The sequence below is a fragment of the Mobula birostris genome, chromosome 26, assembly GCF_030028105.1.
Source record: "Mobula birostris isolate sMobBir1 chromosome 26, sMobBir1.hap1, whole genome shotgun sequence".
Lineage (NCBI taxonomy): Eukaryota > Metazoa > Chordata > Chondrichthyes > Myliobatiformes > Myliobatidae > Mobula > Mobula birostris.
In genome coordinates this window covers 37,574,079-37,598,121 of record NC_092395.1, presented here as the reverse complement: position 1 = coordinate 37,598,121, position 24,043 = coordinate 37,574,079, and the positions used below count along the sequence as shown (strand labels likewise).

The 24,043-nt window shown below is 41.1% G+C and overlaps 1 protein-coding gene across 6 annotated transcripts in view; it reads left to right on the top strand.

Moving 5' to 3' along the window:
• The window catches only part of chaf1a (chromatin assembly factor 1, subunit A (p150)), a 61,746-nt gene that overhangs the window by 2,877 nt on the left and 34,826 nt on the right, over positions 1–24,043 (top strand). For 4 of the 6 annotated variants that reach the window (XM_072244133.1, XM_072244131.1, XM_072244132.1 and 1 more), the window contains exons 1-3: positions 14,055–14,266; positions 19,395–19,448; positions 21,529–22,337. In XM_072244133.1, coding sequence (XP_072100234.1) covers positions 14,197–14,266; positions 19,395–19,448; positions 21,529–22,337 — 933 coding nt within the window. In that variant the 5' untranslated portion in view covers positions 14,055–14,196. Of the gene's footprint in view, positions 1–586; positions 706–14,054; positions 14,267–19,394; positions 19,449–21,528; positions 22,338–24,043 lie in introns of those variants that run through there. The other 2 variants (XM_072244134.1, XM_072244135.1) reach the window with 1 other exon arrangement.

Genomic DNA, 24,043 nt, shown 5'->3' with positions numbered 1-24,043 from the left:
TTATTTTTGTCCTGATCTATCAGAAACTGAATTTTTAACATTTACGTTTTTGGATTCTGATAGACCTGCTGTATATTTCCTGCTGCTTCTTTTGACAATTTTGATATATTAAGCATCCAATCATGCTTAGTGCTAATTAACTATCCATTTCTTTTGAGCTATTTAAATAACTACAAATGATTGATTTTTTTAAGAACATAGGAAGTATCTGAGGACATTTTTGATTTTTTTTTTGCTGCCCCCATCGAACCATCTCCTTGCAACCTTACCATTGACAGCAATGATTCCTTGCTAGTATGCAGTTCCACAAGTGATGGGCAGACTCCCTTGCATTAGCTAGGCAGCCTGACTGCAAGTTTTACAGACCTATGTTACTCAATTGTAGATGTTATTGCAGCTAAAACTGATCTTGAAAATCAAAAACATTGAGCATGCTGGAGGAAGACAGGAAATGCTGGAAATTCTCGGCTTGTCAAACAGCATCTGGAAGGGAAACAGAGTTCACATTTCAGATCTGAGATCCTACTTCAGAGAGAGAAAGAGATTTTTAAAAAAAAAAATAAACTCTTTTGTCTCTTTTTCCTAGCATCCCATTTCTGCAGTGCCTATTGAGTAGTGGATGTTTCACAGAAGCCATATTAACTGAAAAACTGACATCAAGCTGTATATGATATTTTGGCAGATAACCCAAAATCTTACTTGGAGGTAAGTCTGTGAGGGCATCCTAATTTTGGATAGAATACTTAACAGGTTAAGGAAAGCAGTTCAAGAGCTTTAAGCCTTTTCAGTTGAAGTCACAATGAAGTGATGAAGGTCAAATTAAGCTTCAAGTTCAAGTTTATTGTCATTCAACCATAAACATGTGTATCGTCAAACGAGACAACGTTCCTCCAGGCCAAGGTGCACAACACAGTGCGTTTTGGTCCAGAGCAACGTTGTCTCAGAAGTACAGTTCAGTGTTGCCTCACGTTTTTTTGAAGAATGGCCAGCCTGGAGTGTGTTGAAAGAACCAAGTCTAGAAGTAATAAATGTATGTTATGGAAATCCTATTAACAGCATTGAATCCATGGCCCAAAATTTAACTTGCTTTTCAAAAAAAAAATCAGAATCACTTTATTGCTAGTATGGGAAACATACCAGAATTGATGATGGTTCAGTGGAACATTCACAATGTGCTGGAGGAACTCAGCAGGTCAGTCAGCATCAGTTGAAAAGATTAGTCGACGTTTCAGGCCAAAACCCTTCGTCAGGACTGAAGGAAGAACCTTGGGGAGGGTTTGAAGAATGCTGGTAGCTGAAAAAACAGTAATTTGAAAGACAAAGGGGTGGGAGAGGGGAAGCAGGAGGTGATTGGCAGGAGAACAATAGTAGAAGGAGGCGGAACTATGAGGGAGGTGATGTGAAATAGGGATAGAGGAAGGGAGGGTGAGGGAATTACCGGAAGTTGGAGAATTCTATGTTCATACCAAGGGGCCGGAGACTACCTGGACGGTATATGAGGTGTTACTCCTCCAACCTGAGTTTGGCCTTATCATGGCAGTAGAGAAGGCCATGTACGGACATATCTGAACGGGAATGGGAAGCAGAGTTGAAGTGGGTGGCTATCGGGAGATCCTGTCTGTTGTGGCGGATGGAGCGGAGGTGCTCGACGAAGCGGTCCCCCAATGTGCGTTGGGTTTCACCAATGTAGAGGAGGCCGCACCGGGAGCACCGGATGCAATAGATGACCCCAACAGATTCGCAAGTGAAGTGTTGTCTCACCTGGAAGGACTGTTTGGGGCCCTGAATGGTGCTAAGAGAGGAGGTGTAGGGACAGGTGTAGCACTTACGCTTACAGGGATAAGTGCCGGGTGGGAGATCCATGGGGATGGACGTGCGGATAAGTGAGTTGCGGAGGGATCGATCCCTGCGGAAAGCGGAGAGGGATGGAGAGGGAAAGATGTGCTTAGTGGTGGGGTCTTAATAACTTAATAACACTTACTAACCTCTCTTTTGGCTCTTCCCACTTTCTTCAGACTAGGGGTGTAGCTATGGGAACTCGCAGGGGACCCAGCTATGCCTGCCTCTTGGTTGGTTATGTGGAACAGTCTGTGCTCCAAACCTATTCTGGTACTGCTCCCCAACTTTTCCTTCAATACATTGACGACTACATTGGTGCTGCTTCCTGCACCCATGCTGAGCTCGTCAATTTCATCGACTTTACTTCAAACTTCCATCCAGCCCTCAAATTCACTTGGTCTATCTCGGACACTTCTGTCCTCTTTCTCGATGTCTCGGTCTCCATCTCTGGAGACAGACTGTCCACTGACATCTTCTGCAAGCCCACTGACTCTCATAACTACCTCAACTATACCTCTTCCCACCCCGCCACATGCAAAAATGCCATTCCCTATTCCCAGTTCCTCCGTCTCTGCCGCATCTGCTCCCAGGATGAGGCCTTCCGTTCCAGGACATCTCAAATATCCTCTTTCTTTAAAGATCGTGGTTTCCCTTCTACAGTGATCAATGATGCCTTCACTCGCATCTCCTCCATTTCCCACACTTCGGCCCTCACCCCATCTTCCCGCCACCACAACAGGGACAGAGTTCCCCTTGTCCTCACCTACCACCCCACCAGCCTCCGGATCCAGCACATTATCCTCCGCAACTTCTGCCACCTTCAACAGGACCCCACCACTAAGCACATCTTTCCCTCTCCACCCCTCTCCGTTTTCCGCAGGGATTAATCCCTCAGTGACTCACTTATCCGCACGTCCATCCCCATGGATCTCCCACCCGGCACTTATCCCTGTAAGCGTAAGTGCTACACCTCCTCTCTTGCCACCATTCAGGGCCCCAAACAGTCCTTCCAGGTGAGGCAACACTTCACTTGCGAATCTGTTGGGGTCACCTATTGCATCCGGTGCTCCCGGTGCGGCCTCCTCTACATTGGTGAAACCTGACGCAGATTGGGGGACCGCTTCGTCGAGTACCTCCGCTCCGTCTGCCAAAACAGACAGGATCTCCCAGTAGCCACCCACTTCAACTCTGCTTCCCACTCCCATTCAGATATGTCCATACATGGCCTCCTCTACTGCCATGATGAGGCTAAACTCAGGTTGGAGGAGCAACACCTCATATACCGTCTAGGTAGTCTCCAGCCCCTTGGTATGAACATAGAATTCTCCAACTTCTGGTAATTCCCTCCCCCTCCCTTCCTCTATCCCTATTTCACATCACCTCCCTCATAGTTCCGCCTCCTTCTACTATTGTTCTCCTGCCAATCACCTCCCTGCTTCCCCTCCCCCACCCCTTTGTCTTTCAAATTACTGTTTTTTTTCCAACTACCAGCATTCTTCAAACCCTCCCCAAAGTTCTTCCTTCAGTACTGACGAAGGGTTTCGGCCCGAAACGTCGATTAATCTTTTCAACTGGTGTTGACTGACCTGCATTGTGCCTTCAGCGCATTGTGAGTGTTCCTTTGACAACAGCATCTGCAGATTATTTTGTGTTGGTGGTTCAGTGCCAAGCATAAAACACAGGATAATACCATAACAGACAACAGAATAGCAATCAACAATTTACAAGACAATAAGACCGGAAGACATAGAAGCAGAATTAGGCCATCTGGCTCATCGAGTCTGCTCCGCTATTCAATCACGGCTGATCCTTTTTTTTTAATCTCCTCCTCAACCACAGTTCCTGGCCTTCTCCCCTTAACCTTTGATGCCATGTCCAATCAAGAACCTTTCAATCTCTGCCTTATAAAGACCCAAAGACCTGGCCTCCACAGCTGCATCTGGCAACAGATTCCACAAATTCGCCTCTCTTTAGCTAAAGAAATTTCTCTGCATCTCTGTTTTGAAAGGGCGCCCCTCTATCCTGAGGCTGTGCCCTCTTGTCCTAGTCTCTCCCACCATGGGAAATATCCCTTTCCACATCTACTCTGTCTAGGCCTCCAACATTAAAAAGGTTTCAATGAGATCCCCTCTTACCCTTCTGAATTCCAGTGAGTACAGACCTAGAGCCATTAAACATTCCTCGTATGATAACGCTTTCATTCCTGGAATCATCCTTGTGAACCTCCTCTGGACCCTCTCCAATGCCAGCACATCTTTTCTAAGACGAGGGGCTCAAAACTGTTCACAATACTCAAAGTGAGGCCTCACCAGTGCCTTATAAAGTCTCAGCAACACATCCTTGCTCTTGTATTCTAGACCTCTTGAAATGAATGCTAACATGGTATTTGCCTTCCTCACCACTGGCTCAACCTGCAAGTTAACCTTCAGGGTGTTCTGCACAAGGACTCTCAAGTCCCTCTGCATCTCAGATTCCTGGATTTTCTCCCTGTTTGGAAAATGGTCCACACATTTATTTCTACTACCAAAGTGTGTGACCATGCATTTTCCAACATTGTATTTTATAGTGTAAACAGCCATGACCAACGGTGTTTACAATAGTGTAAACTGCCATGAGCAATCAATAATTTGTGCATATGTCAATAATCAAATTTAAATAATTGTGAACATATGAACATACTTAATAATTATCAACAGAACAATAGAGCAGGAAAGACCATTGAACGGATGTTGTGCAGGGACGGTTAGAGTTTTGTTGAGAAACTGGATAGCTACAGGAAAAAAGCTTTGGAGATGATGCATGTTCGTGGGGGTGACTTGTAGAGTCTCACCGATGGCAATTTGGTGAATAGGTGACTGCTAAAAGTGGGTGGAGTCAGTAGTAATTTTTTGGGCTGTTTTCTTTGCTCAGGTGATGAACAGGTCTTTTAATGTCAGTAGCTGACAGCTAGCGATCTTCTCTGCTGAGTGGACCGCTCGCTGTTGCCTGGACTTGGACAGGGAGGGGGTCACTGGAAACCCAAGGATGATAGAGATTGGCACAATATTCTCAATGATGGCTGAGTAAAAATTCATCAGGATACACCCTGAGATGTTAAGTTTCTTGTGCTGGCGTTGGAAGAACAATCTCCGCTGGCCTTTCCTAGAGATGAGTGTAACGTGCTTGGCCCTCTTCAATGTATTTGTAATGGTAGTCGCCAGCAATGTGAATGATTTAACCACAGTCAAGGCCTGGCTGTTAATTTCCGGGGGGGGGGGGGGTAGTTGGGAAGTTGATCCTTATTTCCACTGTCCTTTTAGTGTCAAATTCCAAGTTGTTACAATCACACTATGCTGCAAGGTGGTCTAGCTCTTGATAGCAGGTCACATCATTATTGGAGATTATTATTAGAGATTACAATCGTGTCATCAGCAAACTTTAGGATTTTAATGGATTTGTCTGTGGAGGTAGTGCATGGTCATTTCTATAAAGTGAGAACAGGAGGGGTGAAAGAACACAACCATGGGGAGAGCCTTTACTTGCAGCCATTGGATTGGACAAGTAGGATCCCAGCATTACATACTCCTTCCTTCCCGTCAGGAAGTTCATAAAATGATACCCAAGTTGCAAACAGTGTGGTACATTTTCAGGCAGATACTGGTGAGAGAGCTGAAAAGAGTGGCTAAACAATAGCATTCGCAATGCATGTGCTGACGGAAGTTTTTTTGCTTATCCACCACTGGATATTCTACATACAGCTTAACAATCTAGAGATAAAGCTGGGAGTCATCAACATATTGAAAACTGACACTATGTCAGCGTTGCAGAGATACAGCATGGAAACAGGCCCAACAGCCCAATGAAACTGCACAAGCCATCAACCGCCCTTGTTAACCTAACACATTATTCCCATTCTTTTTTACTTCCCACATTCTCATATTAATAAGGGTCAGCATGCAGATGTAAAATGGGAACAGGACCAACAGCAAACTCTGGTAGGAGTCAAGTATGGGAGCCTTGTCAGATTTCCTTTATCCCTTGGCTCTGACCCATAGTGTAGCGTTTTCCAGCTGAGATCATCTGGCTCAAAACAGACCAGGGATTTGATCTTGAACCTCACTCAAACCCACTTTAGAAAACAAAGAATACTCACTGTGCCATTGGCAGCCTGGTGTTATTTTCAGTGTGTTAATCCAGTGGGGAAAGGTTTGTTTGATTCATAAGGACATGAATATGAGTTGAAACATCTAAAGCTATAGTGGGCATAGTCTTTTCCAAGATGCACTTTCAATTTGTTAGACAGTGCCTCTTAAAGGACAACTGTATGATTACACCAAATATTATTTGAGCAATCAGAGCCTTGGAACAATTGGAGTCATTTTCACTACATGTCATCATGGAAAATGAGTATTGTTTGTTTACACCTCTGTTTAGCCCTCAATGTTAAAATTTTCCTTATTTTCCTCTCAATGGAAATAAATTGTAAGCAAGATCTGGTGGCAGATATGATACTGCTTATTCTCTTCCTGCCCTTAATGTTAAAATTATCCCCAAGGTTTATACTGAATTTAGTGCAATAAAGAGAAAAGGATACAGTGCTGGAAAGCTCCTGCAAAGCTGCACTGTGTTGGTGGGAAATTGTATATATAATGCTTCTACCAACATATCCCCTTTCTTCATGAAAGTATTGTGCCTCTGTGAAATACTTCATGTGGAGGCACAATATTTTCACAGGTAAACATGCTGCTTGTCAGAATTATCCTGCAAGTAATCTATTATTATGTTTCTGTGATTTTTTTTTTGGGTTCAGGGAATAATTTTAATTAAAACACAATCAAATCAAAACTGCAGTACCATGGTTTTTAAGTTACTGCACTCATTATCTGGAAGTCAGGACGTGATCTGGAAATGGACTGATGTCAGGCACTAACAAATCTACAGTGGTGCTAGAAAGTTTGCAAACCCTGTAAAATTTTCTCCATTTCTGCATAAATGTGACCTAAATTGGGATCAGATCTTCACGTAAGTCCTAAAACTAGATAGAGAACCCAATTAAATAAATAACATAAAAACATTATACTTGTTCTTTTACTTATTGTGAAAAATAATCCAATATTACATGCACTTGTTGGAAAAAGTATGTGAACCTTTGCTTTCAGTAACTGGTGTGACCCCCCCCCCGCCCCCGCCCCATAGAGCAATAACTTCAACCAAACATTTCCGGTAACTGTCGGATCAGTTCTGCACGTTGGCTTGGAGGAATTTTAGGCCATTACTCCTGACAAAACTGCTTCAACTCTGGGATGTTAGTGGGCTTCCTTGCATAAACTGCTTGCTTCAGGTCCTTTCACAACAGTTCTATAGAACATAGGTCAGGACTTTGACTTGGCCATTACAAAACACAAATTTTCTTCTTTTTAAACCAGTTGGTTGTTGATTTACTCTTGTCTTTCAGATCATTCTCTTGTTGCATTATCCAACATCTATTAAGCTTCAGCTAATGGACTGCTACCCTGACATTCTCCTGTAACATGTCTTGATACTGTTTTGAATTCATTGTTCCCTCAAAGATTGCAAGCTGTCCAGTCCCTGAGGCAGCAAAGCAGCCCCAAACCACGATACTCTTTCCACCATGCTTCACAGTTGGGTTGAGGTTTTGGTGTTGGTGTGCAGTGCCCTTTTTCCTCCAAACATAGCAATGTGCATCTCTGCTAAAAAAAAGTTCACCTTTTGTCTTATCTCCTGCAGAACTTTGTCCCAGAAGCACTGTAGAACATGCAGGTGATCTTTTGCAAACTTGAGACGTGCAGCAATGTGTTTTTTTTTGGAGAACAGTGGTTTCCTCCGTGGTGTCCGTCCATGAACACCATTCTTGTTCAGTGTTTTCTTATAGTGGACACATGAACTGAGATTTTAGCAAGTTCTAGAGCTTTCTGCAGGTCTTTTTTTGTTACTCTTGGATTCTTTTTCATTTCCTTCAGCATTGCACGTTGTGCTCTTGCAGGGTGCCCACCCTTAGAAAGAGTAGCAACAGTACTGAATTTCCACAATTTGTAGGCAACTCCTCTTACTGTGGAATGATGAACACTCAGGTCTTTAAGAATGTTTTTTGTAGCTTTTTCCAGCTTCATGTATCTCTACAATATATACAAGTCTTTTTCAGCTGCTTTAATGGATGAATGTGGCACTTTATTAGCATTTTCTCTTCCCATTTTTTCCCTACCTCTCTTAAATGTCCTAATTTTTCGATTAACCCAGTGCGGGAGTCACAGCCAACAATTTATTTTTCATATCTATCTCTTGCATGGCAGGGACAATAAGCTTCCCAATTAATTTTCATCTGTGGAGACCACTTTTGGGTTGAAAAGTATTAATTCATAACTATGATCATCTATGCTACAATTATAAGATATCAATAAAGAGACATTTCACTGAGTTGGTGGTGAAAACTTCTGAAACTGATTCAGCTACTGAATAGGTTTCCAATAGTTATTGCTGCTATTTGAAGCCGTGTATCTCATGATGGTTTTGTAATGGGTTCAAAAACCAAATTGTGTATCTCCAATTTACTTAGTAGACAAAAACTGAACTGGTAAATTACGGTGAGACATTGGCTGTTATCTACTTGATTTCAGTGAAGAGATCAAATCCATTCATGTGAAACTTGGATTTGTAGAGTATGTGCACAAAATATTGGACTGACCTGATGTATGGTTAAAAATCAACACAAAATGATAACACATTATCTTCACTGAGATTACACAAATATGAGAGTTGGAAATAGGAGCAGGTCACTTAGCCTCTCAGATTTGCTCTGCCATTTAGAACATAGGACATTACAGCACAGTACAGACCTTTTGGCCCGCTATGTTGTGCTGACCTTTAAACTTACTCTTAGATCAATCTAACTCTTCCCTCCCTAATAGTCCTCCATTTTTCCTTCATCCATATGCCTACCTAAGGATCTGAAATGTCCCTGGTATTTGAAAGTTCGAAGTAAATTTATTATCGAAGTTTGTTTATGTCGCCATATACCACCCTGGGATTCATTTTCTTGCAGGCATTCACAGTAGAACAAAGAAATATGATAGAATCAATGAGAAACTACACACAAGCAAAGACTGACAAGCGACTAATGTGCAAAAGAAGACAAACTGTGTAAATACAAAGAAATAACAAATAACACGAACAATAAATAAATACATAATTTGATTAGATTAGATTATGAAGACACGTAGTCTTCTTTTATTGTCATTTAGTAATGCATGCATTAAGAAATGATACAATATTTCCTTCGGTGTGATATCACAAAACACAGGACAGACCAAGACTGAAAAAACTGACAAAACCACATAATTATATAGTTACAAACAGTGCAACGATACCATAACTTGATGAAGAAGTCCATGAGCACAGTAAAGTTCAAAGTTTCTCAAATGTCTCACATCTCACGCACATGGGAGAAGGAAGAAAAACTCTCCCTGCCATGCTGACCACAATCCGACTCTGAGTCATCCGAAAACTTCGAGCTCTGATCAGCTCTCCGACACCGAATACCGAGCGCCATCTCTGTCCGAATGATTCGACCTCCTTCTGGGTCGCCAAAAGCAGGCAAGGCCGGGGATTTTGAGGCCTACCCTCCGAAAGATTCCCGACCACACAGTAATACTGAGAACCTGAATTGTAGAGTCCTTGAAAGTGAGTCCCTAGTTGAGTTCAGTGTTGAGGTGAGTAACGCTATCCATGCTGGTTCAGGAGCCTAATGGCTGAAGGTTAATAACTATTCCTGAATATCTGCTGGTGCAGGACCTAAGGTTCTGCACCCTGTCCCGATGGCAGCAGCGAAAGGAGAATGTGGCCTGGTTGAAGGGTGGACCTTGATAATGGATGCTGCTTTCTTGTGGCAGCATTCCTTATAGAAGATGTGCTCAATTGTGTGTGTGTGGGGGGGGAGAGGGGTGTTTGTTTTTCCTGTGTAGACATTTCTGTTGTTCTTCTATAGTTGTACCATGGAGAGCATTCTGACAGGCTGTCTGTTATGGAGGGGCTACTGCACAGGACTGAAAGAAGCTGTAGAAGGTTGTAAATCTAGTCAGCTCCATCTTGGGCACTAGCCTACAAAGTACCCAGGATATCTTCAGGGAGTGGTGTCTCAGAAAGGCAGCGTCCGTTATTAAGGACCTCCAGCACCCAGGACATGCCCTTTTCTCACTGTTACCATCAGACAGGAGATGCAGAAGCCTGAAGGCACACACTCTGCGATTCAGGAACAGCTTCTTCCCCTCTGCCATCTGATTCCTAAATGGATATTGAACTCATGGACACTACATTTTTTTTAATATACAGTATTTGTTTTTGTACATTTTTAAAAATCTATTCAATACATCTAATTGATTTACTTGTTTATTATTGTTTTATTTTATTATTATTAAATTTTCTCTCTCTGCTAAATTATGTATTGCATTGAACTGCTGCTGTTAAGTTAACAAATTTCACGTCACAAGCCGGTGATAATAAACCTGATTCTGATGATTCTTGCGCATTGGTGTTTCCATACCAGGCCATGATGCAACCACTCAGATACTCTCTACAGGATTTGCACAAACTTCTAAGAAAGTAGAGGCATTGCTGTACCTTCTTTGAAATGGCACCTAACTGCTGGCCCCAGGACAGAATCTCTAAAACGATACACCAAGGAATCTAAAATTACTGACCCTCTCCGACTTTGATCCCCAGTGAGGACTGTCTCATGGACCCCTGATTCCTTCCTCCTGTAGGCACTGATCAGCTCTTTGGTTTGCTGGACATTAAGTGAGAGGTTTTTGTTGTGGCATCATTCAACTAGATTTTCAATCTCCCTCCTACACTTCGATTTACACCATCTTTGATTCGGCCAATAGCGGTAGTGACGAATCCACTTTCATCTTTGACTATCCTTTCATTGGGACTAACTTGCCCATGCTTTTCTCAATCTATTCAATGTTATCCTGACTCTGCAAATCCTCAGAATATTTGCAACGTTTCCTAAGTTTACAATTATTTTGTTTCAATACCATTGATTTAAGTAACTACCTACAGATCCACAAGTTGTGGAAATTCTGGTCCATATGTATAGATGTGTTAGATGGAAGATTACATAGGAGCGAATAAAATTTAGATTATTAAATGCCAATGCTTGTTCAAAGCAACAGAGATTGTGGGTTTGGTGGATGGGTAATTTTCAATGGTGGAGAAATATACACAAACGATTATTTAGTTAACAAAGCAGAATTTTAGTCTAAGGAAATGATGAATATAATGTGCCAACTTAAGATTTGTCTGTTTCTGCTGTGTTTTATTTGTTTAATTTTATGTCACTGGATGTCAAATTATCAGAGATGGTCCATTAGAATCAATTGATTTCTGAATGGGATAGTGGTGGAATTTTTGATAAGCAAGAATTGCCTGCCTTAGGGCTTTACTTTCTAGAGAATCGTGGTAGCCAAAGGACCTATTTCCATTCCATGACTCTTCGTTGGAACAGACTGAGAGAGAGTATGAAAATGTAAAGCCCACTTTGTCTGGTTATAAGATTTTCAGTGCTCTGTAAAGCTTGGATGTAGAAGAAATATTTCTGTTGCATGAATAGGGACACAGTATAATGTTGATGGTCTTCAATCATTCCAAAATACTTCACACCAATGAAGCACTTTTCAAGTGTGGTTTTGTTATTAAGGGTGAAGATAGAAAGTACATTTTTTACAACATTTTTAAATAATTTGATGACACAACTAAAACTAATTATGGGTTATGGGGTAGAATGGAAATAAAAAGTAGGGTCTGTGATACTGCTTCATAACTCCAGCACCCTCAGTTCGATTCTCAGATGCTATCTGTGTGGTGTTTGTACATTCTCTCCGATCGTGTAGGTTGCCACTGGATGCACTGGTTTCCACCCACATCCCGAAAATGGGTTGGTGAAAGTTAAATGAGGCAAAGAGAATTTTTCCTTCTTCAAAGAAGGGGGCTTCCCTTCCTCCACCATCAAGGCTGACCTCACCCGCATCTCTTCCATTTCACACACACCTGCCCTTACCCCATCCTCCCGCTTCCACACCAGGGATAGGGGTTCTCTTGTCCTTACCTACCACTCCACTAGCCTCCGCATCCAGCACGTTATTCTCCATAACTTCTGCCATCCCTAATGGGATGCCACCACCAAGCACATCTTTCCCTCCTGCCCCCTTTCCACTTTCCGCAGGGAGCAATGCCTTCACAACTCGTCCTTCCCCATTGATCTCCATCCTGGTACTTACCCTTACAAGTGCAACAGGTACCACACCTGCCCATGCTCCTCCCTCACCATCATTTAGGGCCCCAAACTATGAGGCAGCACTTCACCTGCAAGTCTGTTGGGGTCATCTACTACATCCTGTACTCCCGATGTGGCCTCCTGTATATTGGTGAGACCCAACGTAGATTGGGAGACTGCTTCATTAAGCACCTTCACTCCTTCCACCACAAAAAGTGGGATGTCCCAGTGGCCACCCAATTCAATTCTACTTCCCATTTCCATTCTGACATGTCAGTCCATGGTCTCCTCTACTGCCACGATGAGAACACCCTCAAATTAGAGGAGCAACACCTTGTTTTCCATCTGGGTAGCATGCAACCTGATGGCATGAAGATTGATTTCTCAAACTTACAGTAATTGCCCTCTTTCCTCCACCTCACTTCACCCTCACATCCCTCTGGTACTTGTCCCCCTTCCCATTCTTCCATAGCTTCTGACCTCTCCTATCAGATTCCCCCTTATCCAGCCTCTTATCTCTTTTACCAATCAACTTACTAGTTCTTTACCTCACATTATCACCTGCCACCTTTTTTCTCTGACTTCTCCCCTTCTGTTCCAGTCCTGATGAAGGGCCTCGACACAAAATGTCGACTATACTCTTTTCCATAGATGTTGTCTGGCCTGCTGAGTTCCTCCAGCGTTTTGTGTGTGTTGCTTTGGATTTCCAGCATCTGCAGATTTTCTCGTGTTTGCCAAGAGAATTTTTGTGTGTGAAGTAATGAGTTTCACAGGGAGCAAGGAAATGTGAAGGGTATGGTGCCTCTAGTCCTGATGGGCCAAATAGCTCCATCCTTTTTCATTATTGGTAAATCAGAAAGGTTCATAATTTTTTAATTCAGTATAACTTGGTCCACAAGGTAATGCAGCTACTGGGTCACTGCTTCACTGTGCCAGGGACCTGGATTTAATCCTGAGCTGCGTGATTGTGTCAAGTTTGCACGCCCTCCCTGTGTTCTTGCGGATTTCCTCGGAATGCTTCAGTTTCCTCTCGCATCTCAAAAATATGAGGATTGATTATTTTACATGTCGTTGTATGTTATTGTTAGTGCATAGGTGAGTGGCAAGATCTTGGGAGTATTGATGAGAATATAAGGAAAAACAAAGAATAATTAAGTACAATATTAGTGCAAATCGGTTAATTTAATGGACCGAAGAGCCAATTTCCATCCTGTGTCTGATCTTATATCGCCCATGACCTGGCGGACACTTGTAGCACTTTGGGAGAATACTCAATTATTGTGAAAACTCGTGCAGGATTATTAATTTGACAATTATAGTAAAGAAACGCTGCTTGGTTTGGAAGAATGTGTTTGGTGCTTTAACCTGCTCAGTGCTTGGCTCTCAACTTTTGGGACTTTATTCTCTTAAACCTATAAGAATCCTTTTTTAAAAATGTGTGCATTTTATAAACTTGTGTTTTAATTAAATATATATTTGAGGTTCACATCAACATTTTAAGAATTTAAAATACCCACCAGTTACTCTCATTCAATAACATGTGTTTGCCTTCGCAGTCAGTCATGATAAACTCCAAAACTTTTTAAAGCAGTGCTCAATTTCCGAGTTTGTCCTGGCTGATGAACTGGTTGGTTTATTGATCTGTCAATCAGAATTCGTCCAGCCTATCTGCAGCAACATTTGAGGGGGAGATTAGGCTCGATTCCACAGCCGGTTTATTGCTTTGAAAAATCTCTTAGTTTTATCCGAAAGCTAATCCTTTTGAGATATTATATCCAAAGTGTTCACTACTCTTTAAAAATAATATAGCTGGGTTCTAGCAGGGGGGTCGGTTGAGTCTCCCACGTGACAGGTGCCAACCAATGAGCGGGGAAGTGATGCGGGCTCGTGTCGGTTCCCGCCAAATACAAGCGGGCTGAGGGGGGAGGGTGAGGGCCAGTGAGCGGGAGCGGGAGCAGCTGGAGGTGGAGGAGGGAGGTTGAGGGGAGCGAAGTAGTGTAGCGCGGCCTGTCTACCAGCCACCCACAGCCGCTGTCACTGCCCTCAGCGCGCAGCCGGCGGGAAGCAGCGCCGCCGCGGGTGGTGGAATGCTGCAGACCCCGAGACCAGGACACCAGCAACAGGCGGCCGCCGGAGAGGCGGCGAGAGAGGACCGAGGTGGGGGAGTGAATGAGTGAAGTGGAGGGCCCGTGTGAGGCTCGCAGTTGGTAACAAGGCCCCGGCCGAGCTGCTGGGTGGGGGATACGGCCCGGCACTGACAAGGCTGCTGGATGCCTCTCTGACATGCCCGGGGGCTGCCAGCGGCTTGCTGCCGGCTCTGAGCAAGAGGAGTATGCAGTGACGTTCTTTAATCCATTGCAGTCATATAAAGAAATTAAACATTTTAAGGCGCTGACAGGAAGTTCACCTTGGCCCCAATCACTTCCACTCAGCTGCTGAGCCGTAGAAAGGCGGGAGAGCCAAAAGCTTGGATCAAGTGGCGCTCTATCCATAATCTAGCTGGAGCGATCACTCGTTTAATAGCATTGACTTTATTTTTTTCGGGGGGGGGGTTCTTATCAGCTGTGTTTGAACAACTAGTTAATTTCTTTCTGGCAAAGGATGCTGAGACTTCTGAGTGCCATTGGACTGCGATTTTGAATTAGTATTGTTGACGTTTGTGAGATTGTTGTAAACAACCGTTGTTTCTTCTCTATTCGGATTTTCCATCGTTTTCAATGTTTACACGGAGTATTTTTTTGTTTCTTTGATTAGGTACTTCAATGGAACCGGTGCTGAAACAGTTTTCTGTAAAATCACATGGAAATCTGATGCATTAAGCATAAAATTTCAACTTTTATATACATAGTTGATTTGTGCAGCATGATTGTGCTAGATCTGTATTGTGTTACCTGTTGTATTTGGTTTCCTACGTGCAGCGTTTCATTGCTGGAAATTTTTAACCCCCCAGTGAATATTTTTGTAGTGAGATCACACATGTTGCCGATTGATAGATTGCATTACTTTTAAGCTTGGATTTTGAGTCCTGACACTTTGAATCAGCATTGACTTTAAATGAATTTTAATTACACTGTAGTAGTTCAATTTCCATTGGACATTTTTAAAATTGGAAGTACATGACAACTGCCTTGCTAAAACAAAATTGATCTTTTTAATCACTTAATTACAGAGTAACATTCTGTAAGTCATTTTGTGATCCAATTTTTGAGTATCATTTTCATCCTAATTATATTTGCCTGCTCAAAATTGTCTGCATGGAGTCACTTTTTTCACCCCTTCCTTTCTTACTACATATAATTATAGTGTTTCAGTTAAAACATTGTGATTGCAGTTTGGAATATGTAGGAAAAAAGGATAAAAAGATTCTGCATTGCAACAGTTTTTTGAAAAGATTTTGTTAGGGTTTTAACAAATGAATTGGAATTCATTATTCCCCAAAAAGATCATAAATGAGACATAGGTGAATGTTAATATAGTGGTATATGTTCAATTTTTTATTCTTTATAAAAATGAAAAATGGATGCAGAAGGTTGCTGTTTGACTTTCTCTGAAATGTAATATGGGACCTGGCAAAATAGCCTTCATAAAAAGGGTTTTAATAGAACTCAAAGGAGAGTGGCCTAATTGATTTAATGTTGTCTCAGTGGTAAGAAGTAAGGGGTAATGCTTGACAGTCAAGCTTTGAGCAAATTCGGTATACAATCTCTTAATAATTATTTAGGCCTAAAAATAGTAGGCATAATAATATAGAACTTGTGTGTTGCCAGTGGTAAGTTGGATAGAATGATGACCAGCAGAACTTGATCAAAGCAAGTGAGGTAATAGCTTTCAAACAATGGGGCAAGGGAAAAGGAATATCAGGATATTTTAAATAGTTTTGAGGTACCAAATGTTTTAAAGGTGTATTTCTTTATTAGTAAGGGCATAGAATTAATGTGTTTTGTTGTAAACATACAGTTGTATTCTTGGGTCCATCCAGTGTAGAGGAGTGAAATCCCATTTGTTTCATGCTGTGCCTCATAATTTGTGTAAAAGATAGCAATTTATTCTTGCACATGCCCATCAGCTTTCATTGACCCTTTCTGCTATTACCCCATACCATATGACTAATTTTAGAATAGCAGTTAATCTACCAGCCACACCTTGGCGTTGTGGGAGGAAACTATACACCTGGTGGAAACTAGCACAGTCATGGAGAGGATGTGCAAACTGGACCAGTAGTCATGTCCAGGTGCTGTGGTTGTGGGCTGTTGCATAAGTACTGTATATGTTTCTGATCACTACATGACAAAATCATTTATTGCTGGGAAGAAAGATTTGGCTAGGAACTGGAAAATTGCAGCTCTTGAGGGAAGGTAGTCCAGATGGAGCTTTTCTTCCCGATGAGCAGGTGAGAATTGAGAGGCCAGGAAGACAGGAGGGGGGTGTTTCCATTAGCAGAAGGATTTTTTTTAAGAAGTAAATTTAGTCAATGGATTAGAGTGGAATGGGGGTGGGGGGAGGATCCTTTCACCGTTATGAGTTTCAGGGTCTAGAACTTGCAGCAAAAAAAACATGATGGAGGCAGAAATCTTTGTTTAAACAGTGCTTTGATGTGTAAAAGATGATCCCTGAAGAACCTCCTGCAGGCTACCGGCTTCATACTAGTAGATGACATTAGGTTGGTTAGATTGTTCAATTTGTGTATGCATTTTGATTCTGATATTCTGTATTTTAATATAAGCATTAAGGAAGAGAAACCATCTTTATTTGTATCTCCCTGCCCACCCAGCAAATTTTCTGAAGATTAATGCCTTAGACCTTTTGGAAGATTTTGACCTGATGCTACTTTGTTACTGTTGAAATTATGAACACTGATCTTTATGTCTCATCTTCAACTTGTTGCTTATGGCTTGTCCTTCGATGGTCAGCTGAGATTTAAACTTCTCGGTGCAATGCTGCCTTTTGTATTTGGTGGTAGCTTTGGTGCAGGGCATGCTGTGCCATTGTTCACTAAGGAGGAGCAATTCATAGATCAGAACTATTGCTTGGTAACAGGATATTCCTTCCTTTTTCCTACCCCCATCTCCACCTTCTGGCACTTCTTATTTGAAATTATTGTAGGCAATGGAATTTGTCATTTAATTTTTTCACAGGCTATCCCTTGGGTACTAAGTGTAGCCACTGTAATTAAGAATTAAAATCAATCCACCATTGTCATAATTATTTGAAATATTTTATTAAACTACCAAAAATTGAACAAATTCAACAAATTGAATTCAACAAATTGAAAAAATTGAACAAATATCAGGAGAGTATTTCAAAGTGCATAAAGTAGATCAATTCATTCTTAAATTATTATACTGCTGAAGCATTGTATACTAGTTTGAAGCTAAAAGGCCTTGCAAGAGCAAGATCAGATAAATCTGTTTTGCTGCCTTGTCTTGGACCTGTAACAGATACCTTTTGAAATTATTCAGAGTTAATCATAGGTGTCCTTATTTAGAGAAATTTAATGTGCTCTTAGGGCCATATACAAACCCCATTTCCAGAAAAGTTGGGATGTTTTCCAAAATGCAATAAAAACAAAAATCTGTGATATGTTAATTCACGTGAACCTTTATTTAACTGACAAAAGTACAAAAAAAAGATTTTCAATAGTTTTAGTGACCAAGTTAATTGTATTTTGTAAACATCCACAAATTTAGAATTTGATGGCTGCAGCACACTCAACAAGAGTTGGGACAGAGTTAAAATAAGATTGAAAAGTGCACAATATTCAAGTAGCAATGGTTTGGAAGACTCCACATTAAGCAGGCTAATTGGTAGCAGGTGAGGTATCATGACTGAGTATAAAAGTAGCGTCCATCAAAGGCTCAGTCTATGCAAGCAAGGATGGGTCGTGGCTCACCCCTTTGTGCCAAAATTCATGAGAGAATTGTTAGCCAGTTCAAAAGGAACATTTCTCAATGCAAGATTGCAGAGAATTTAAGGTCTTTCAACATCTACAGTACATAATATTGTGAAAAGATTCAGAGAATTCAGAGACATCTCAGTGCGTAAAGGGCAAGGTTGGAAACTACTGTTGAATGCGCTTGATCTTTGAGCTCTCAGGCGGCACTGCCTAAGAAACTGTCATGCTACTGTGACAATTATAGCCACCTGGGCTCGGGAGTACTTCGGAAAACCATTGTCACTCAACACAGTCCGTCGCTGCATCCAGAAATGCAACTTGAAACTATTACGCAAGGAGGAAGCCATACATCAACTCTATGCAGAAACGCTGGCGAGTTCTCTGGGCCTGAGCTCATTTCAGATGGACCGAAAGACTGTGGAACCGTGTGCTGTGGTCAGATGAGTTCACATTTCAGCTAGTTTTCAGAAAAAACAGACGTCGAGTTCTCTGTGCCAAAGATGAAAACAACCATCCAGGTTGTTGTCAGCGAAAGGTGCAAAAGCCAGCATCTGTGATGGTATGGGGGTGCATCAGTGCCCATGGCATGGGTGAGTTGCATATATGTGAAGGTACCATTGACTGAGGCGTATATTAGGATTTTAGAGACATATGTTGCCATCAAGGCGACGTCTCTTCCCGGGACGTCCATGCTTATTTCAGCAGGACAATGCCAGACCACATTCTGCACGGGCTGTAACAGCGTGGCTTTGTAGACAGAGTGCGTGTGCTTGACTGGCCTGCTGCCAGTCCAGATCTATCTCCTGTTGAAAATGTATGGCACATCATGAAGAGGAGAATCAGACAACGGAGACCACGGACTGTTGAGCAGCTGAAGTCTCGTATCAAGCAAGAATGGAGAAAATTTCTAATTGCAAATCTACTACAATTAGTATCCTCAGTTCCAAAACAATTAAAAAGTGTTATTAAAAGGAAAGGTGATGTAACACAATGGTAAACATGCCTCTGTCCCAACTTTTGTTGCGTGTGTTGCAAAGCCATCAAATTCTAAATTTGTGTATGTTTACAAAATACAATTAAGTTGGTCAGTAAAACTATTGAAAATCTTTTCTTTATACTTTTGTCAGTTAAATAAAGGTTCATGTGAATTAACATATCACAGATTTTTGTTCTTATTGCATTTTGGAAAATATCCCAACTTGTCTGGAAATGGGGTTTGTGTTTAGTTTCCATCTTCAAGCGACTATTTCTGAAGTAAAAAACTTGAATTTGGGGGTGTTGCATTTATTTAAACAAAATTCTAGATCACTGATGATATAATTGAATTGTGTTCTTATGAGGATATTTGATGTTCAAAAATTTGTTTTGAGTAACTTCTGTTTTCCTTTGCAGTAATGGAGGAGTGCAAGTTGAAAGCAGCTACTCCAGCAAAGAAATTAGTCCAAGGTAATTTGACTATTGTATTACTTTGCTGCTTCTGATGTTATAGTAGGTTAAAATGCGGTCTTTTCAGAATTTTGAGTGAAGTTGCAGCCCCTCAAGGACTGTGGTCTCCCCTGATTAAACAATGTTTTTTCACCCACTTGTATACTTGACTAGAACACAGAACAGTACATCACAGTACAGGTCCGTTTGCCCAGGTATTGTCCCGACCCTTTAACCTACTCCAAGATCAATCTGATCCTTCCCTCCCACATAGCTCTCCAAGATTCATTATCGGCTACACCGGACAATATCCTTAATCCCTTCATTGTTATCAGAAGGTTAGCTACAGTGAAGAAAGAGAAAGTGGGTAATGGAAATGCCATACCCAGAATTTCTTACTTAACCAGCTTTACCTTCATTAACACTGCTTATACTTATTGCTGCCTCAGAAAAGCAGTCAATGTAATCAAAGACTCCTCCCACCCTGGATGTTCTGTCATTGACCCCCCCCCCCCCTCTTTTCCATCAGGCAGAAGATATGAAAGCCTGAAATCAGTTAACACTTTAATGAAATTTCTTATGCCAGTGATGTACTGTTAGGAAGTAAATGTTTGCTCCTCTCCTTCGACATGCTTCCTCCAATATTATTACTACATCATCGATATGTTGTCTGAAAACATCTGTCCTTGCTGCTGATTTTGATGATATTGCACGTTATCTCTGCAAAAATCATGATTTAAATGGCATGAGTACAAAATCTGTGCTAGCTCATTTCTTACAGGGTTGAGGAGCCATGCTTTGGGTATGTGAAGCTGTGCAGCTGTTTATTGTCTTATTGTCATAAACCATATTTCTATAGTACAAAAGGAAATTATTCGTCTTATGGTCTCCTTGTTGGTCCAAAAAAGAGCTACACAACCAAATACTGTCCCCTTTTTTGGACATTCGCTCTTTTAGGACTTTTACATTTTTAATTTGCCTGTCATGTGACAGTTACAAATGTTTTTGTATATATAGAATACAAAACACAATATGTTAACATGGCAAAACATTCTAATCAAGTTAGTCTGAGACAATTTTAGCAGATCTATCTGATGATTCGTCATTAATTTTTGCTTAAATGAAGGACATGCAGTCAATCAGACTTTGCTTATTTGGAGAGATAGGATGTGGAGTAGGCCCTTCTAGCCCAACAAGCTGCACTGCCCAGCAACCTTATTTAACTGGGACAGTTGACCTACTAATTGATGTCTTTGGACTGGGAGGAAACCAGAGCACCTGGAGGATACCCATGGGGAGAACGTACAAACTCCTTATAGATGGTGTTAGAATTGAACTCCGAACTTCAGAATTTTCCCAGCAGTAATAGTATTATGTTACTGCTGCACTACAGTGGCATCCGATTGGAGCAATTTACCTGGTTCCGAAGATAAGTGACCTGACCTGTGGTCCTTCAGTTTATTTTTCCCTTTAGTTGTACATTAGCACTCACTGGCATTTCTGGAGTTGGGGAGGTTTGATATTGCAGTCAGAGATTCTACTCCTCACTAGCACCTCCATCCCCCCAATCCATACTCTATCTAGGATGTATTTTATTCAAGCCTGAAAATGTCCACCTCCAAGATTTTAATCCTATTATTCACTTCTACTGTGTTTAAACTTTCCTGAGGGCTATTTCTGACTTGCCTTGCTCATCAGTGTGGCATTTAACCTTTTGGAATATTTGTATAACTGATCCATGATGATTTACCTTTATAATGATGGCCACCTCCATAAATTAGCATTTGCACTCCTGGAATGGAATGCTGTGCTGTCTCTTTGGAATTAGGATGGATTTTTTCTCGTATGTAATATTGCAAAAAAAAATTAACTAGCTTATAATGGTTTTGTGGACAATTTTTATTGAAACAATTTTTTAGGTTAACTAATGAACCAATTGGGTTTCCCAATCATGATCAACTTGGTCAACCCTCATATGAGAGTAACTAACTTCTCAATAGAAAGGAAAATCAGATGTGAAAAAGAAGCTGGAATTGTTATTTGAAATGTTAGAAGCTTGTCTTTGTTTCTTAATCTTAATGGTAGTGACTTTATGTTACAGCACGATTACCTTTCAAACGTCTCAATCCCGTACCAAAGCCAGAAAATGAAGAGATTGATGATGCCAAGCGGACAAAAATATCTCCCAATTCACCTGTGCAACTAAGTTCAGAAAAACTGATTGCCTCTGTAGAGGATGTTGAGAATGACTGCAAAATAAACTTGGATGGCCAAACTGTAAACTCGCCAACTTTGGATGGGGATGTGCTTCCCTCCAAACTTGTTAATGGGAAGGGACCCCTTGATGGTTTCTTGAATTTCATTCAGAAGAGTAAGCCTACACCCAAGATGTATAGCAGCGAACTCCATTCCACAATTGACTTGACATGCGATTCTAGCAATGAAGTGTTGGACAGTGCAGATACCACAAGTATAAAAGTAGTGGCTTCTAAATGTCTATGTAAAAAAACAAACATTGATCGTGAAAAAAAATGTAACTGCATGAAACCCAGTTTAACAAAAGGAGTAAATTCTTCTGAATCTACGAATTCTGAAAACTCAACACCTGGGGAGGCTAACAGTGAAGTGAAGGCCATTGAAGGGCAAAAAATTGACACTGACAGCTTACTTGGAAGACGAGTTCCAGTGGTAGTATTACAAGATATAATGGCTAATAATTCATGTTGGGCTGGGAACCTGGCAAAGGGGGTCGTTCAAGCTGAAGGAAGACAGTCTTTTGCTAATGAAAGTAACAACTCGCCCATCAGCTCCTTATCAACTTCGTATTCATCTGTTGAGGATTCACCGGAATTAAGAACTCCCAAGGATAAGAGGAGTCCAGTATCTACATTAACACCTTCAGGCTGCAAGGTTGATAAAAATATTTCTGCACACTTTGAAATGACAGATAGGGGGGAAAAATTAAAACATCTATGTTTTTAGTATGTTTAATGAGAAATCATTTAAGTAGATGTAATCTAAAATGTTATTGTGTTTGGAAAAGTTACTTAGGATATAGCTGAGGAAGGAGATCTGGTACTAACTAGTGAGCTGCCTAAGATTTCCAATTGTCTTTCAGGTGTCTCTTGAAAACTATTTTTCCTTGCAGTATGCCTGCAGGTGGAGTCATTTTTTTGAGATGTGGCTTCCACTTAATCAGAAAGATTCTGCATTAGGACTCTCCAAGTGAAAGTGTCAGATTCTACCGCAATTACTTTTTGACAGCTGGTGTGGCTGTGGCCCCATTTTGAAATGAATATCTGTGAATGACTTGGGCCTTGAAAAACACTGAAGTCACACCATTACTCTAGAAATTGCTACTAAAATGATTAAATTCTTATAACCCTTGTTTATTTGATTATTTAAATCAAATGTGAAGGGAAGTGGACAGCTGCTTCAGATGAATTTCAGTAAGACTATTAGACTTGTACTAGGTTTAGCAGGTAGGTTTCCAAGTTTAGGTACTAAGAAATCTGAGGAAGTCTCTTCTGCTTCTTTAGGAGTCTACTGGTGGGCTGCAAGTGTTCCACTCTCCTACTCAGCAGAAGTGCCTGAATTCTAGTCCTGGTCTTCCACCTAGTTAACTGGGTAAAAACTGACAAAATCAAGAAGATTGAATATTGATAAACAATACTGGTTGTAGACACAAAAGTCCATAAATTAACATTTAGTTAAAGCTTAATATCCATCTTGAAGTCCTGTGTAGGTTGTCTCTCAACCTCTGTTGTGCTTTGTGATTACTGTAAGCATTTCTCCCCAAGCACTTACACCTTGATGAAAAGGTTATAGTACTAATTTCATCACGTAGAGGTTATAAACTTTTTGCATTCTCACGCTGACATTTTATTTTTATTATTTCTATCCACCTTTTTATTCTTGTTAAGTTAATTTATATTTTGTGTATCTTAGTTCATGCTTTGAAATACTGCTTTATTTTCAGATCTGTTCCCTTATAACGGTTACTTTGAATAAGACTAGAGAGAAAACTTGATTCTCGAGATTCAGTCAGCAGAAACTAGTGGAAGCAATCATCTCTTACCCTTGATACTTTACATAAAGACTGCTTTCTTTTCCCAGTCCTTCCACTACCCCCTCTTAACCTTATATCAGAACATGGGGTCTGTTCCTGTGCTATACTGAGCCCACAATGTTGTGCCAAACCAATTAAATTAGTAATCAAGTGGCCAACTAAACTGATCCTTATGCCTACACAGTGACCATACCTTTCCATTTCACTCAAGTTCATGTGCCTATCTAATTATTATTTAAAAATGCCTAATATATCTGCCTGTACCACTACCCCAGGTAGCACATTCCAGGCCCCACAACTCTCTTGCCCCTTATATCTCATTTGAAATTGCATCCTCTCACCTTAAATGCCTTCCCTTTGGTATTAAACATTTAAACCCTGGAAAGAAAAAAATGCTGTCTGTCTGCTGTATGCCTCTCATAATTTTATAAATCTCTATCTCCCCTCAAACTGTAGCTCCAGAGAAAACAACCCAAATTTGTCCAATCTTTGGTATAATACATGCCCTGTAATCTAGACCACATCCTGGTAAACTTCTTCTGCACCC